This window comes from Artibeus jamaicensis, unplaced genomic scaffold, assembly GCF_021234435.1.
Source record: "Artibeus jamaicensis isolate MK-2021 breed Jamaican fruit bat unplaced genomic scaffold, CSHL_Jam_final contig_475, whole genome shotgun sequence".
NCBI lineage: Eukaryota > Metazoa > Chordata > Mammalia > Chiroptera > Phyllostomidae > Artibeus > Artibeus jamaicensis.
In genome coordinates, this window is record NW_026521852.1 from 1,971,423 (window position 1) to 1,987,488 (window position 16,066).

A 16,066-nucleotide genomic window follows, 5' to 3' on the forward strand; every position below is an offset into this window, starting at 1 on the left:
AGACCAGCTGGCCACCTAGGCAGCACCCTCCGGCCCACATGTTTGGACAGTTTTCTCAAGATTATTTAAATGGTAGCTTTTGTGCCATTTGCTGGCCAAAGAAAACTCTGCTGAGGGGCATGTGCTCATCTCAGTGCCCACCCTCCATCCAGGCTCCCAAGACCACGCGAGAGTGAAGTTCAAGGAAAGGGTCTCCAGTCGGAGTCATTTCTGCAACAAGCTTTTATTACCTTTTTTTAAACCCACGTAAGACACTGAAAGAGGAAATACCCTCAAAACAAACACACACGGGACAAGAGGACGATAGAAGGCACTGCCAACAGCCTCACCCACCTCTGGGAAGGCAGGGGTCCTGGACCCACAGTTTCCAGAGGCTTGGACCTCAGGCCCAGTCCTGGGTCTAACTGCGCTTTGCATAAAGTCTGTGTTTTCCCGTAATTTTCTTATTTCATAAACACCTCTATCTCTTTTATATATAGTTATACATCTTTGTGGAATATATATGTACATGACTTTTTTCCTTCTCAAAAATAAAATAGCCACCCCCGTCAGAAGGAGGTTCACAGCAGCATTCACAGCAGTGGCAGCGGGAGCTGAGCCTTCTATCACTGGGAAAGACATGCAGCGTGGGGGCGGGGCGGGGGGGGGCGGGAGGAGGACTCTGCCTGCTCCCTTTAACATTCGCCAGGGAGGGGGAGTCTAAGGGAGGGAAGTGATGAGGCTGAGCACGAGAAGGCCGACCACCGGGGTTTTGTGGCTGGAACAGCCTTCCCAGACTTCGAGCCTGTTCTGCCTTTGCTGTATGAAGACATGCACGGTTTGCAGGGAGAAGGCCAGTGTTCCTTCTTCGATCAGGGCCAGGGCGCGGGCTCCGCAGGTGCCTGGGAGGGGGCTTCTGAGGCTACACGAAGATACTTAGGCCTGGACCAACCCAAGAGGAACTGGGGAAGGCAGAGGGCATAGGAGAAATGGTCTCTCGGAGGCTGGATTGAAAAACCTGCCCTGCTTTAAAAGTTAAAAGTCTTTCTACCTTGGCACTGAAGTGTCTTTGCAGTCTGGTGACTTGGTTGAGTTGTTTGGCTAGTTTACTTTTTAAGTTTGGAGCAGAACAAGCAACCAGGACAAATGGAGAGTCAGGAATCTGATCCATCCTATTAATGTGGTCTGACATTGTGTATGGGAATCGAAGCCCAGGCCCCTCCATGGGAGGAAGGTTTGACCCTGGCCCCACACTTAGAGGGAGGGCTCTCCAGGCCCGGCTCCCGCACCACAGCAGTTCACTGCCCGGCAGCAACACACCAGCGGCAAAGCTTCAGCAAACTTGCCCTGCTTCTGTCTCTCTGGAAACAAAAAGGCACTGAGGTCCGGAGGAGGTCAGCAGAGAGGCCAGCCCCACAGCCCACTGAGCACAGTGCCCCGGGCTGGTCCATGCTTCAGAACACAAAGGACTCCAAGATGGCAGAGTTGGAGGTTCCCCCTCTGTGGTCGAGGCAGCTGCTCTGGCAGCACCTGGAGGCTCCACTGGCCGCTGGAGGAGAGACGGAGCTGGAGGCCGGGGAAACTGTGGCAGGCGAGCCCTCCCCGGCACTGGCTGGGGGAAGGCTGGAAACGGCTTGGACACAGTTCTCGGCAAAGCTGTTTGGTTTTCTCTGCCTGCCTGATTTCCATACTCACAGGAGACTTTGAAAATGGTAAATAGCTGGTTTCCTTTTAGTGGAAACTCGAGGATGATGGCAGTATTAAATAAAGTTGTAACCTAAGAACAGACAGTTGTTGACAAAGATGCGGTGAAGCACTACACACATGCCTCTGGGCTCCTGTGTGCACGGCCTGGGGCGACGAGGGCCAGGCCCAGGCTGCAGCTTCTCTGCAAGTCTCTGAGCTGAGCCCAGCTCTGCGCTCCTGCCTGAGCGCCAGGGGCCAGCGGGGCACAGCCCTTTACAGCATTACCCTGCTTTCAGCAGCTTAGCTCAGACCGGCTGAAGGAATGTGCTACCACTTTCAAATCATAAATAAAGGTGCCGTAGGTGGCAAGTAAAGGAGAAATTGAAGAATAAAAGCCAGAGAAAGAACGTACGTCTCTAATCCATTTTTCCCTTCCTTTGCTGGCTGGTGTGAATTTTCCAATTTGGTGACAAGAGGGCAACTTTTTGGTTTGTGAAAGGCTTGCAGACAGCAAGGTCGTTCTTCGCAGGAGTGCTGCTTGGCAGGCTGCGGACGGGCCGTGCGTGGAGGCGGGCAGGACCGGCCCTGCGCACCTGTGCGCCCCTCAGAGACTGCCGCGTCTGGGCCTGCTGGGCGAGCACCAGCGCATCCGCCACAGGTGTCCTGAGAAAACGTGTCTGTTGCAAAATAATAATTAATAATAAAAACCAAATCCGTGGGCACTGGGAGCAGAGGAAGCAGGGCTGGTTAGCCAGGTTTGCCCTGGGACTCTCTCAAGGCCTCCTCCAGTTTCTGCCTGAACTTGTTGTACTTCTTCTGCACTTGTTGGATTTTGTCCTGCTCTTCTTTCTCCAGGATTGTTAGGAAGTTCTGGAGCTCGGGGATGGAGAAGGCATCCCACTGTGAAGCAAGGTGGAGACGCAGTGAGAAATAGAACAGGAGATGGGTTAGAAGTCCCCAGACCTGAGGGACTCTGCTGCCTTCGTGGCCACACAGCACACGGTCTGCTGCTGGACGGGCGGGGGCAATGACTAAAGCATGGGTTTTCCACGTCATGTTAGCAGCCAAGTGTCAAATCCTGGTAGCTTATGACCAAGAGTTACTAGTCCACGAGCCACCTGTCCATGTTGTTAATCAATAACCTTAAGTGCTCTCTGCAGCAGCTGAGATCTGAAGAGGGATGCTTCCAACACGCAGACCCTCAGAATGTGGAGGAGAGCTCAGACTCGGGAGGCTGGGTTTCAGCCCGAGTGCACCCTGTGACCTTGAGCTCACCACCCTTCACAGCCTGTTTTCTCACCTGCCATGAAATGAAGGGGTCGACCGTGGCCAGCAGAGCAGATAATGAGGTAGCCTCGCTGGCCCAGGCCTGCCTGACGGGACCTGGCCTCCCGGGTGACCCAGGAGCTGGGCCTCTAGGGGCCATGGGTTTTGACTCCTAAATTCTTTGAGCACAAAGGAGTAGTAAGGTTTACGTGGTCTCCTCCCCACATTGCACAAACGAGAAAACCAGCTTCCACAGAGGGAAAGCAGTGTAACCATGGTCACCAAGCCTGTGGCAACGGCGCTAGAGTCAGAACCCAGATCTCTCAATTCCCAGGCCTGTGAGCTTTCCTCTGGGCCAGCAGGGTTCACACATTTTCAGAAGAAAACTTTTCCAAACAACCACAACTGCCTGGCTGAAGTGAAGCGAAGGGACAGGGTCCCACTTGCCTAGACCCCTCAAATGTCCAAAGCGACCTGCCAGACTGCCCTCCCGGACCTTAGGCCTCCGCTGAACACTGCGTGACGAACACCCCGAGAACTTCCCTGCCCTTGGACTCTTGAGTCCACCTTCGAAGCATCTCAGGCCACTGGGGGCGCCCGTCTGCTTTGGTCCCAGTTAACACCACCAAACCGGACAGCTCCCCTTGGGGGAGTGTTGTCAATTGTTAAGAACCAGGCAGAGACAAAAGGCTCAAAACCATCTATGCCCAGTAGAGCCCACCAATGACACTGGCTGGGACCTCAGGCCACCCTGAAGCTAAAGAACCTGGGCTGCCCAAGCCGTGTTTGCCAGTACCCTTCCGTCCTGGGTTTTTCAAAATAAAGCACATGGAACCCTGTCTGTCCACAGACCTTGCCAGAGCCAGGCCCCGACTTGCCACCCCAGGGAGCCGACAGTGTGGTTGACACTCTGAACCTGGGCCGGCACTCGCCCCAGCTCAACTTCCACAAGTCACTCTCCTGCTGCTCTTGCACTGGGCAGAGAGGACAGCGCCCACCTGCAGCCACCCACTGTGCCCCACCGGCCACGTTGGTGTGGCAGCCCAGGGCCCCAGGCCTACCTCCACCTCGCCAGTCTCGTTCTCCTTTAGCACAAAGCTGAGGACGTCGGTGTTGGGCCCAGCGAGTAAGCGCAGGTAGAGGGGGCAGTCAGTGACCGAGAGCTTCTGGAAAAGCACTGCAAACCAAGAGAGGGGGCTAGGAGCTCGCCTGGGGAGACGGGCCGGCCCTGCGTGGGTGGGGCAGACTGGGCAGAGGTGGGGCAGTTATAGCTCTGGGCAGAGGCATCCTTCCACCCCAAGGGGATGAACCTGACAGGAATAAATAGGGGATCCGCCTTATCTCTGGTGACTGCTCAGAGCTGACACGTTTCCATTCGCGTCACCTGTCAAAGATGAGGAGCAGTGGGGCCCATCTCTCAATCCGCAGGCTGGGAAGTGGGAGCCCTGGGTGTGGCTTTCCTGAAGTCACACCCGGAGTGAGGGGCACAGTGAGCAGCACGAGATCCCACCTGGCTCTCAGTCCAGCGTGTGTGTGTGTGTGCGTGCGTGGCCTTCCACAGATCTGACACCACGCAGATGGCCTCACTGTGGTCCCCAGGGAGGGCCACCCTTCCCCCAGCCCGGTGGGTTGTGGGGGCAGAGGCAGAAGGGGAAGGTGGTGTCCGGGGGAGCTCGCACTCTAGTACCTTGTCCATCCTTGTGTATCCGCTTAAAAAGTGCAAACTTCTGGGGATTGTCTACAACCATGAACTTCTTGAGCAGCCCCTGGATGACCTCGCTGACCGTGGTGGTGCTGCTGATATGTAGTTGCTTGATGGCATCGAGCGGCAGGTAGAAGGACGTCCGCTTGTCCGTGGTGGCTGCCAGGTTCACGTCCTTGATGGCGTCATAGATGGACTGGGGCCGGATCCCGGCAGGTACGGTCACGGGCCGCCGGAGTTTCAAATGCACTTTGATGAAGCCCGTGTAGGTGCCGTCTTCACTCTGCCAGTGGGGAGGGGCCATGAGGGTCAGGCCAGGTCTGTCCTGCAAATCCCACTTGCCACTGGGGCAACTGCCTCAAGTTGCACGGACTGCAGAGGCCTTTCCTAGTAACCGTGCCGTCCTGGGCAGCCTCCCACCGATTCCCTGACTGCCTTCCTGCCTCGGTTGACCTAGGGGTGCCCAGTGGGCTCTGAGGAGGCCCACAGCATTGGCTACCAGAGAGGATACTTGGGGCTGCTGTGGCCTTTCCCCCAAAAAGACTCCAGCTGCCTGCCCAGAATCTGCCACCAGACAGATGCTCATCGACTTAGGTGAGCCCCCACTTTCAGGGGCAAGCTCTGGAGTGGCCTTTTTCCCAAAACCCCCAGCCTGCAAGACTCACATTGGTGACTGCACCTAGCTGAAGCCCCAAAGAGCCAGTTGCTGCCAGCCACCAGCAGGGGGCAGGGCTCTCCTACTTTCCCCACCTCTCAGCTGCCTACTGAAGATGGCCTTTCTGAACTTGTCCAGGGCTTCCTGGCGGCCAAGTGGTGCTGGGCCCTTGGTCATTGTACAGCATTTAATTCCCCAAAGGGCACTGATATCTCCATTTTACCATGAAACCCAGAGAAGTTAAGAAAACTCCCCAAAGTCACAAGTGAAAAAGTGGAAGAGCCAGAGGCTGGATCTGCATCTTACTCTAAAGCCCATTCTATTTCTCTGAAGTCGAGGCCCTGACAGCCAGGCTACCGGCCCCCCACAATCCCCAAGGCCCCCAGAGTCCAGAAAAAAGGGGCCGTCCAGGTGGGTAGCCCCAGAATCCAGAGGGGCTGCAGAGGAGCCCCATGGGAAAGAGACACGGAGCGGGTGGGGTGTGAGGAGGCGGGAAGGGGGGACGCGGGTGGGCAGGCCCACTCACCAACTTCATGCCCAGGCAGTTCTTCTCGAGGCTGTTGTAGCTGGCGATCTTCTGCTTGATCTCCTGCAGCGTGGGCGGGCTCCGAGGCTCCTCGGCAGGTCTGCAGGCATTCTGGTACAGACACAGACGTGAGGGTGGGCGTACAATGGTGCCCGGGATTCCAAGGGGAGCGGCCACACCCTCCCAGAGGCCTCGGACCCAGAAGTGAGCGGCAGCCCCACGCAGAGGCCAGGAATGGCAGGAGGCATCTATGTGCCAGACCTGGAGCCGTCACCGTCACTGACTGAGGTTTCCACTGCAGGTGCAGGAATAAAGGTCCTCGCCCTGCGTCTGTCTGACTGCGGCAGCCCAGGCTGAGTGGGGAGTACGGGAAAAACAACGGAGGGAGTTTCTACAACTCACAGAGAACCTTGTGAAGAGCCCGTTTTACTCCAAAGAAGAATCTAAATATGAGTTTATAAGAGAAGTAATGAAAAGATTACTCCCCTACACCCTTGCCCTCTGATTGATTCCACTTTTAAAAACTTAAGGGTTAAAATTAATTAAAGCCATGCCAGTCGGACTTAAAAAATATAGCATGGATTCAGGGTGGGAACAGAGGTCCAATCCTGGCTGGGCCACTGTCTGCTCATCTGTGAAATGGGAGCAATGCCACCCCCCAGGCTTGTGGTGAGAACAGAGTGAAAGTGCCCAGGCCACAGGTACTGATAATGAACCTGGCAGATCAGCAGACCTGCATTGGCTGACCAAGGGTTGCTGTGGAGATGTTTCCAGGTGCTGCAGGAGATGCAGAGAAACGCAAGCCACGACCCATCTCGGGGAAGTAACAAGAGAGGTGGGGTGACAGTGAGGTGAGCAATGCCAGCATATGAAGGACAGTAGCTCTCCGAGACCCAGAGGTCCAAGGGCACAGGGCCATCAGTTCAGGCCCCACATCATAGGAAGAAGTAAACATATTGGACAAGTGACTGCATGACATGGTGGGAGCAGGGGCTGCAGACCTCTACAGTAACTGAGGGGCAAACCTCCTCTTTGGGGCCCAGGGACACCCACACCTACTCAGTGCCCCTCTGTGCGTGCACTTGGTGTGCACTATCTCATTCAGTCCCCATGAACCAAAACTCCGCTAGTCAGCTGATCGTCCCATCTGACAGCAGACAGCTGAGACTCGGAGTCTGGTAACTTGCCTAAAGCCCCGCAGTCGGCGTGTGCAGAACTAAAGGAAAATTCCAGCTCTGCTCCTCTGTGTTCTTCCTAAGACATTACGATTTATTCTTCTTGTCACTTCCCTGCCCTCACCCCACTGGGGAAAATAAAGGAAGAATAGAGCCAAGGAGATGGAAGTCAATGCTCTTCACACTGTGGAGGGGGACCAGGGGTGAATTCTGGGGTCCAAGCCACTCTGTCCCTCAGTCAATCCCCTGGATTTCTCTCAAGTTCATTGTTACCTGCCGTCCGGGTTTCATCTCCATGTGGTCTGAGTGTGGCTGGGAGTACAGGAGCCACAGTTCAGGGTAATAAATGAATAAATAGGTTGTTTGGTCAAAAGTCACCCAGAATCTGCCTGATCTTAGAAATCTACCCGATTCAGGAGGGTCAGCATTCTCATTTGGCACAGAGGAAACTGAGGCCAAGAGGAGCTGGCGACTGTGTTCTCTGGGCTGCCTGCCTAACACCACGCAACCCCATCCAGTGGGCGTCTGGTCCAGTTGGGGAATTCGCAGCCACCAGCCATCGCATCAACACCCAGTTGAACGTAATGACACCCACAGCAGGGCCTGGCCTTGCTCACTTCAGCAAGCAGGCTCGTGGGAGACACCTCACAGTCAGCAGCATGCCATTACTTCCTCCTCTCACTTTCCAGTCCCACGGAGCCGATAAAATGTCAAGCTCTGTGGCCACCAAGGAGCACTGGTGTGGTGTCCCAGCCCTCAGCGTGGAGGTGAGTTGACGTCCCTTCTCTGTGACAGCATCTTCCCTTGGCCTGTCCTTCCCTCTTTGTTCCCCCTCAGGGTCCCAACAGTAGCAGTCCTGTGCTATGTGCTTTCACGTGCCTTGTCTTACACACTACTTATTTCTTCCCTATCTTACAGGTTACCAAACTGAGGCTCAGAGAGGTTAAGAAACGTGCCTGACTTTCTTAGGTTCTACTGCTAGTAAGTGGCTGAGTAGGGCCTAGAACCAAGTCCACCCAAGTTTGGGACCTACGTAGCCTCCCTAGGTCGGCCTCTCCTGCCAAAGGGGCACCATAATGATCACCAAAGTCCCAGGCCACAGCGTGGGGTGAGCAGCTGCTAAACCAAGGCCCATACGTAACCTGCCCTGTGAAACCTGCATCCAAGGTGGGCTGGACCAGTGGGTCTGGCCCAGAGGCCTCAGGCCCCAGAGCGCCAGGCCTCCTGAGAAGATGGCAAGAAGAAACTCCCACCCTCTGGGGCGAGATGCAGCTGCCAGGGTGTAGGGCCCACCCTTTTCCTATGTGGCCACTCAGGTCCCTGGAACTGGAACTTGATTCCCTGGGAGACCAGCCAAGGGAAGCGCTCCACAGGGTATCTCCTGTTTGCCTGAGGTGGGCAGCACCCACTTAATTTGCTGTCAGTCCTTTAATCCAGGGGCCTTCAAAATGGAGCTTCTCATGCCTTCCCTGGGCGCAGCTCTGTGGGACCTGGCCTGACCCTGCCTGCCCCCGGGAGCTTCCCGTCAGAAAGACCGATGTCCCCTTACTGTTACGCACTTGATTCCTTCTGTCTCTGAAGCGGCAGGCTATTTCTCCTCAAGAGTAAATAGGTTTCTCATACTTATCTACATAAAAGAGTTACATGATGGAGCCCTGACCAGTGTGACTCAGTGGGTTGGGTGTTGTACCACGAAGTGAAAGGTCGCCAGTTCGATTCCTAGTCAGGGCACGTGCCTGGGTCGCAGGTTTGGTTCCGATCAGGGCACATACAAGAGGCAACTGTAGATGTTCCTTGCCTGCTCTGTCTTCCTCCCTTCCCTTCTCTAAAACTAAATAAATAAAGTTCTAAAAAGTTCTAACTGATGGAAAGAAAACTCTAGAAGCTCTAGAAGATCTCTCATGGTTTCCGAATGAACTACAACCACTGCTCCCTGCATCCTGGCTTTCAAAGGCCGGTGGCTCTAGGCCTGGTTCTGAACACAGCAAGAGCCAGGACTGGCTTAACCCACAGCCTCTTCCTCTTCCTCTTCCTGTTCCCCTTTCCAGCAGAGCACCCTCCTCTCCTACCCTGTTCCCACCACAAACCAGGGGAGTGACACCGGCACCGCCTCCAGGACTGACTGAGGCAGGAGACAGCAGTCCCGCCCTCACCGCCTCGCCTGGGAGTGCCAGGAGCCCCGTGTGGCCAAGACATGAAACCTCACAGCCCGGGATGTCAGCACGGGGGCTGGGCTGGCTGCCGCCACACCAGATCTGACAGGCGAGGTCTGACCCGTGGACTGAATGAATCGCCTTTCTAACAGGCTGGCCAGTCAGCCAGCCACAGCACGGGGCCCACTAACCCTTTCCCACACAAGGGATGGTATGGAGTCTAGAGCAGTGATTCTTAAATGTGGCTGCCTACACAGTCCCCTGGGGGGAGAGGTCTTCAAAAGCACAGTGCCTGAGCTCTGTGCTGGACATTTCACCGGTCTGGGGCATACCCTGGGCACAGCACCTTAAAAAAATCTCCCAGGTGGTTCTGATGTGCAGCAGTGTTTGAGAACTGGTGTAGACGCCCTGCAGGCAGCTCCTGAGCTCCAGGCCCCCATACTGAAGAGGCCTGCAGCTGCCCCATGCCCCAAGGGCTGACCGAAAAGGAGGCGTCTGCTGTGTGGACAAAAGCAACAACACAGTAACCTGCAGATACCCTGGGGCCACGAGTTTCTACTCACCTACCCGATTCTTGAGCCCTCAGAATGAAAGATCTGTTCCTGTCCATGGGCACAGAGGTAGGAAGCAGGCAGAGAGAGTTTTGGTCCCTGGGGTGGCCCCAGACAGAGACGGAATGGGGAACTCACTCTGTTATGATTTAACAAACACGGTCTTTGGCCTGTGAGGTGTCTCTGAGGGTTTACACATCTCTGTGCACCTGGCATAGAATTCATCTGCACTGACTGAGCCCAGGCACTGGGAACAGGTGGTTTAGCCTTTCCCAATGCACCCGGCACGTCCACGGTGCCGGGAGAAGACGTCCTAAACTATGGAAAGGGCTGTGGCCTCGCTTAGCCCTCGAGGCTACTGGGGCTGGGGACTAGGAGTTAGAGGCGCCCCCTGAGAGAGTGGTCCTTAAATTTTTCTATTAAAATACCCTTAACAGAAAATAAAAGGTACCATCCCCTGGCAGTCTGGGGCCTGTCTCCAAGCAGACGCCCCATAAGTTGAATTTTACTTTATTTTTAGAAGAATGCAAACAAACACAGGCTAATTATGCATTCTAATCAAATGACATGTGAAAAGTCTTAAGCTGAGGGGACCCCGTGGCTTTGAGTCTCCCCGGGCTTGCACGAGGCAGCCCATGAAAGCCCTGGCAAGGGGCCCCGGGTGTGGAGCTGGCGGGGGAGACGCACCGTCCGGTGCGGGAGCCCTCTGGCACATGTGTGCCCGATTTCCCTGGACTGGGATCACACAAGCCCCATTTTTGCCAAAAATGTCTCTCTCCCTGTATTTGAACTCGTCAGCCCCCTTTTTTCCTGCTTTTAAAATATCGCTTCTGTGTGCTCATCTCCAGTCCCTTCGTCTCTCAAGGGTTCTCTGATCACCCCAGTCCTGAATGATGACAATGGTCACCCTTAGTGTTATTTACTATGTACCAGGCACTCATGAATGTACCATTATCATGCCCATTTCACAGATGCAAAAACGGAGCCCCAGCGAGGTTAAAACTGACCTACATCTAAAGCTGGCACTTAAACATGCATCTATTTACATTAACTTCAAAGTACACCATCCATCTTGGTTTTTCTTCCCAACTAGACTGAAACTCGTTAACAACTCACACCATACTTCTGTTTCTGTTCTATGCCTGTGGCACTAAGTATTAAACAAATAATAAATACCCCCCCCAAAGAACTTCCACAGTCCCCCATTGGCTAGAGGGGACAACAGACACTGCACCTGGGATTTCAGTTCGTGCTGAATTCTGCGGGAAAAGCACCTGGGCCTGTCGGGTCCACCTGGCACCCCGGAGCCCAGTTCCTGCTCGGACCCCCGTTACTGAGTGATCTTAAGAGAGTGAGAGAAACTCTTTGAGCCTCAGTTTCTTCATCTGTAAATTTGGGGTGAAAACCCTTTATTGCCACATAGCACTGATGCCAAGGTAAAGGAAATGGGATCGTAGGCACAGAAGTGCTTTGGAAAAGATCGAACCCATGCAAAGGCACGTCCAGTTACTGTCGTTCCAGGCGTGTGAAGTCCCACCCCTGTAGGATAAGCGCTTCTCCAGAATAAGTGCTCAGAGTTCGTTCACTCCTTCCTCCACACTTGCGGTTGGCAAACACTTTCTGCGTGGGGCCAGATCATCTATACGAAGAAGGTCTGTCCGGGAAAAGTCCAACCATTGTTACTGTAATGAGAATGGTTGGTGTGACATCTCTGCAGGCCATAGAGTCTCTGTTACAGCCACTCAGCTCTGCCACTGTGGCACAAAGCAGCCATAGGGGAACGGGGCTGCATTTCAGTAAAACTCTAGTCATGGAATCTGGCCCCTGGGCAGCAGTTTGCTGCTCTGCTCCCCGCGGCTGTCTATGCAGTTCCTCCTGCCTAGACTGCGCAGCCCCCATCTCCACTGGTTCCATTTCTCCATTTAGTCTCCTGATGAGATTCCACAGCAGTCTCCTCGTTCTCTGTTCTCCTAGTATGTTAGATCTCTGATGTTTTCATTCCCAAATACAGACAGGTATGTACAGGTTTATTCTGGTCTCTGCCTTTCTCCTGAATCATACTTCCGCTGAGAGTCCTGTTTCCTGTGTATTTCCTCATACCTCCAGGTGATGGGCCTATTGTAATATCACTCTCACCTAATGGACACTTTTCACAAGCAGACAAAGGCTTCATCATTTCACTGGAGTTTCGCTAACTCTCCTCCCTTATCCAGTGAAGAGGTAACAAGCTAGCTGAGGAAGGGGTGCAGGTTGGGTGCAGGTTGGGCTCACTCACTGGCTCAGGGACTCACTCCCAAACACCAGCCCCATGCCCTAAGCCTCAGATTCCTGTGGTAGCAAAGGTGCAAATTACCGCATGTCATGGACTTCTGGAGCTGCTTGCAAATGTTAAATCCACAACTGCCAGGACCTATGGATGTGCCTTTATAGCCCACACGACTACAGGTAGCATCTAATTATATGCTGCCTTTTATTGTTTAATTATTGTTCCACACATGTTAGTGCCATCTTCCCAACTAGATGCTCCCTGGAGGGAGAAAGACATGATGTCTGATGACTATGTTTCTTCTGTGCTCCCTGAGGGACCTGGCTGAGCATGGGGTTCCCCTCCAAGGAGGAGTCAAGATAAATACTGTGGATTGGGTGGCAGGGAGAGGGAGGAGTAGCCTGGATGATTCACAACCCAGAGCGCAGCCATGGACGCCAGTCAAGTGCAAGAGCACCTCCCACCAACCTACACCCCGAGAGGGTGATGCTAAGATAGTGTGGGTGGCATGGGGCTATGGGCTTTGGCTGGAGGCCAGCCCCTTGGCTCAGCTCCTTGCAGTTTCCTGGTGAAAACAAATGCCAGGCCACCAAATGACCTGTGATCTCTGGGGAGCCACTTCCTCTCCCAGGGCCTGTTTCCTCATCTGTGAAATCATGAAGTAAGACCAGAGAAGCTCTATGGCCCCTTTGCAGCTCTAAGATTTCACATATAAGATAGGGTGGTTTCTTTCATCACTGCTTCCTCTTCTATTTCAGAGAACAGGGTGTGGGGCTGGGGGCCTCCCGGAGGGTAGCTGGGCTTGTCCAAATTGCAGACTGACAACTGTTCTCGAACAGCTCTAAGAACAGTTCCAACCTCTGCGACTCTGCCTGTCTCATGACTCATAATTTGCTCTCTCTGCTCATCAGCAAGAGCCCATCTGGGCCAAACTCAAGTAGGTCTATGCCTTTTTAACACATATGATTCAAGAAAACAAAACAAGAAGTCCCCCAAAAGCCATTCACCATGAACCTTTGCCACATTTCCTCTTTCTTGGCTCTTAGCAACCCTGTCAGCAGCAATTTTCATGCCCCTCTCGTGGAAACATCTCCTGGCCCGTGGTGGGGAGGAGAGCCTCAAGCGTCTACAGCATGAGAATGACCATCTGCAGACACCTTACACTCTGTCTGGAAGCCCAACAGCGGGGCTGACCCCAAACACCTGGTGTCTCTGCAGGCCTGTCCTAAATAGGGACTTTTGAAGGAAGAAAGGGCAGGCAGCCACAGATCCGGGCTGCGTCCAGAATGTACAGGCCACATTCAAGGCTCATGGGTCCCTCTGTGCTGGGCTCAACCAGATGGGAAAAAGGAAGCCCCATGTAGCCTCACCTTGGGGCCCCCTCCCAAGTCGCGAAGGGCCAGTGCTCTGGATGGCTTTCCCAGCAGCCCCTGCCAGTGAAGCAGTGATTCCCACAGGTCCCTCTATGAGTCGTGCAATGTCCCATATATAAAAGGGTTAGAAACTTCTGAACTGTGTTCTCCAATAGGTTATTCCCAACAGAGGAAGGAAGAAAGGGGCTTCAGCATGGAGCCATCCGTCCAAGCTGAACCACGTGGAATCTGAGCTGCTTTGGGGTGGGGCGAATGTAGGAGAGAAGCAGGAAAAATATAAGGGGGTGGTGTCTGAGAAAACGGAAAGAGACTGAAACCCCCAAAGACGGAATGTAGAGCAGATGGCTGACGCAGACAGTCAGTCAACAGTAACTGACTGAATTGCCTTGTGGGTTGAGGACTGTGAAAGGCACCTTGGGACGTGACACCGAGGGGGTGGTCCCTGTCCTCAGGAGCCCAGGTTATCTGAGGGAAGAAGACAGATACACGCAGGGTGCAACACCAAACAAGCATGGCACGGGTTGGCACTGAGCCCCAGGGGCATCTCAGGCATCCCAAGTCAGTTCTGTGAGTATGCGTGTCATGTCAGCGAACTTGCCGGGATGCCAGTGTGCCTGGGCACAGTGTCCCTCACTCTTTTAGGTGACCATCTCAGTCTACAAGCCAGAAAAGGCAGTGGGGTGACTTTTGGAACCAGGGCACAGTAGCTCCACGCAAGGGGCTGGGTGAGCACTGTGGCTTTAGAGCAACAGTGAGTTAATATAATAATTATAATACTAAGGTCTCATTATAATAATAAAGGTCACCAACAGCCAGGCTCTGCTGTCAGGGCTTCACAGCCACAATCTCATTTCATCCCCTCAAAACACCGGGAGGGGTGCGTGTTCTTACGCGGAGTCCCTGCTTTTCACCACTCGACCATGCTGCCCTGCACACAGGCTATAGGTCGGCCTTCGCCAGCCTTGCTCTTGATCTTCTGTGAACTAGGGAAAGGCGATCTCACCGAGACTAAGATTTCTTTGTAAAATGCACATAACAAGGCCTTCCTTAGACATTTATAGAGATAAAATGAGACTGCACATTGGAAGTACTTAGCACAGTGTCAGCAGAGAGTAAGCACTCAATGGGGGCTAGTGCACCATTATCATCAGTGGTCCTTTGTCCAACAAAGGAAAGTTTGTTGGTGGGGATGGACCCAATGTGGGAGGCCTCTTGCTTTACCCTTGATCCCTGACAGGTGTTTCAGCCAGGGCCACATGATGGCTCTTGTGCGTACTAAGCACTTTTGTCTTCAGGGCCATGGGCCCCTTCCTCCGTAAAAAGTTACTGTAAATTAGCCCTGGCTGGTGTGGCATAGTGGATTGAGCATGGGCTGTGAACCAAAGGGTCACCGGTTTGATCCCCACTCAGGGCACAAGCCAGAGTTTCAGGCCAGGTCCTGAATAAGGGGCACATGAGAGGCAACCACACATTGATGTTTCTCTTCCTCTTTCTCCTACCCATTCCCTCTCTCTAAAAGTAAATAAATGAAATCTTTAAATAAATTATTGTAAATTATCTTTTGTGATAGCATTGGTATAAAGATAAATATATTAAAGTCATATATTGAAATACTTTCTTCAACCCAAAAGTTCTTTTTTTTCTGATTTTAAAAGAAATCAAAGCCTTTTTTTATGGGCCCTTAGAGTACTGTCGACCTCTTGCACCGCATGCCAACCGTGACTCATGGATAAGCTGGCGGTGCTTTCAGCTCTTGAGTCCCGGGTAGGGTGACCAACCGTCCCAGTTGGCCTGGCACTACGAGTTTTCTCAGGATGCAGGACTTGCAGTGCTGAAATCAGCGCCATCCTGGGCAAACCAGCACATCTGATGGGACTCCCTCCTCCTCTAGTCCTCTCTGCTGTGGGCCCCAGGACACTGCTTGCTCTTCTGTCTTCTGCAAAGTTGCGCCCGTACTTCCCTGATACTCCCTCCTTGCCTGGCTGTGGCCTGCACAGAGCCAGCCTGGCAGCCCCTGCAGATCCACGCGCGTCCCTGCAGGCTGACCCGAGTGGAAGCTCCCCGACAGAAGCTCCCTTCTTCTCTGACGCAGCACCCAGCTCAGTGCCCGGAACCCAGGAGGGCTCATCAAACATTTACTTAGTGAATTCAATAGAAGAGAAAGAAGTAGTAAGACATATACAGGCACATGCAGTACACACCTGCACATGCGCATACATACACGCATGTGGGCTCACCTGTCCTCACAGAAAGACATTAAAGGCTTCAGCTGTGTAAGGGTCCCAGTGGCTCCTCATCCGCAGCACCTACCTGCCTCAGAGACAGGAACTAGAAACCAGAGGAGACTCCTGTTCTGACATTTCTGAGAGCCTTCACGAAGCCCCCTTTCAGATCACTGGTCCAACGTGTAACCCAGGCCAAATAGAATGACAACATCCACTAGACGGTGATGGCCACAGGCATTTAGGGGCGTTTTCTCAGGCCCTCCAGAGCTTCTTGGGCCTGAGGTCTTCCTTCAGGTTGGTTTTCCTCCCTGGCTTTCCATCTCAGTCCCTGTCCCCTCCCCCACCCCTTTCAGTCCCCTGACCCCTTAGTCTGACTACTCAGCCTGAGACATCTGTCTTATCTGAGAGAGGGCCCCACACCTGGGACTGACCTGCCGCTTTGGGATGCATTCCTCAGTCCCTGCTTCTACCTACCATTAGTGGGCCTTCCAACTATAGCTTATGCCTCA

The 16,066-nt window shown here is 53.6% G+C and overlaps 1 protein-coding gene across 2 annotated transcripts in view; it reads right to left on the reverse strand.

The window, feature by feature from the left end:
• Positions 1-204: 204 nt before the first annotated feature.
• RASSF5 (Ras association domain family member 5) overlaps positions 205-16,066 on the reverse strand; it is a 70,868-nt gene continuing 55,006 nt past the window's right edge. For both annotated transcript variants that reach the window (XM_053667985.1, XM_037155344.2), the window contains 4 exons: positions 5,815-5,925; positions 4,619-4,916; positions 3,993-4,108; positions 205-2,565 (listed from right to left, as the gene is read on the reverse strand). In XM_053667985.1, the coding sequence (XP_053523960.1) occupies positions 2,413-2,565; positions 3,993-4,108; positions 4,619-4,916; positions 5,815-5,925 (678 nt within the window). In that variant the 3' untranslated portion in view covers positions 205-2,412. The remainder of the gene's footprint in view (positions 2,566-3,992; positions 4,109-4,618; positions 4,917-5,814; positions 5,926-16,066) is intronic.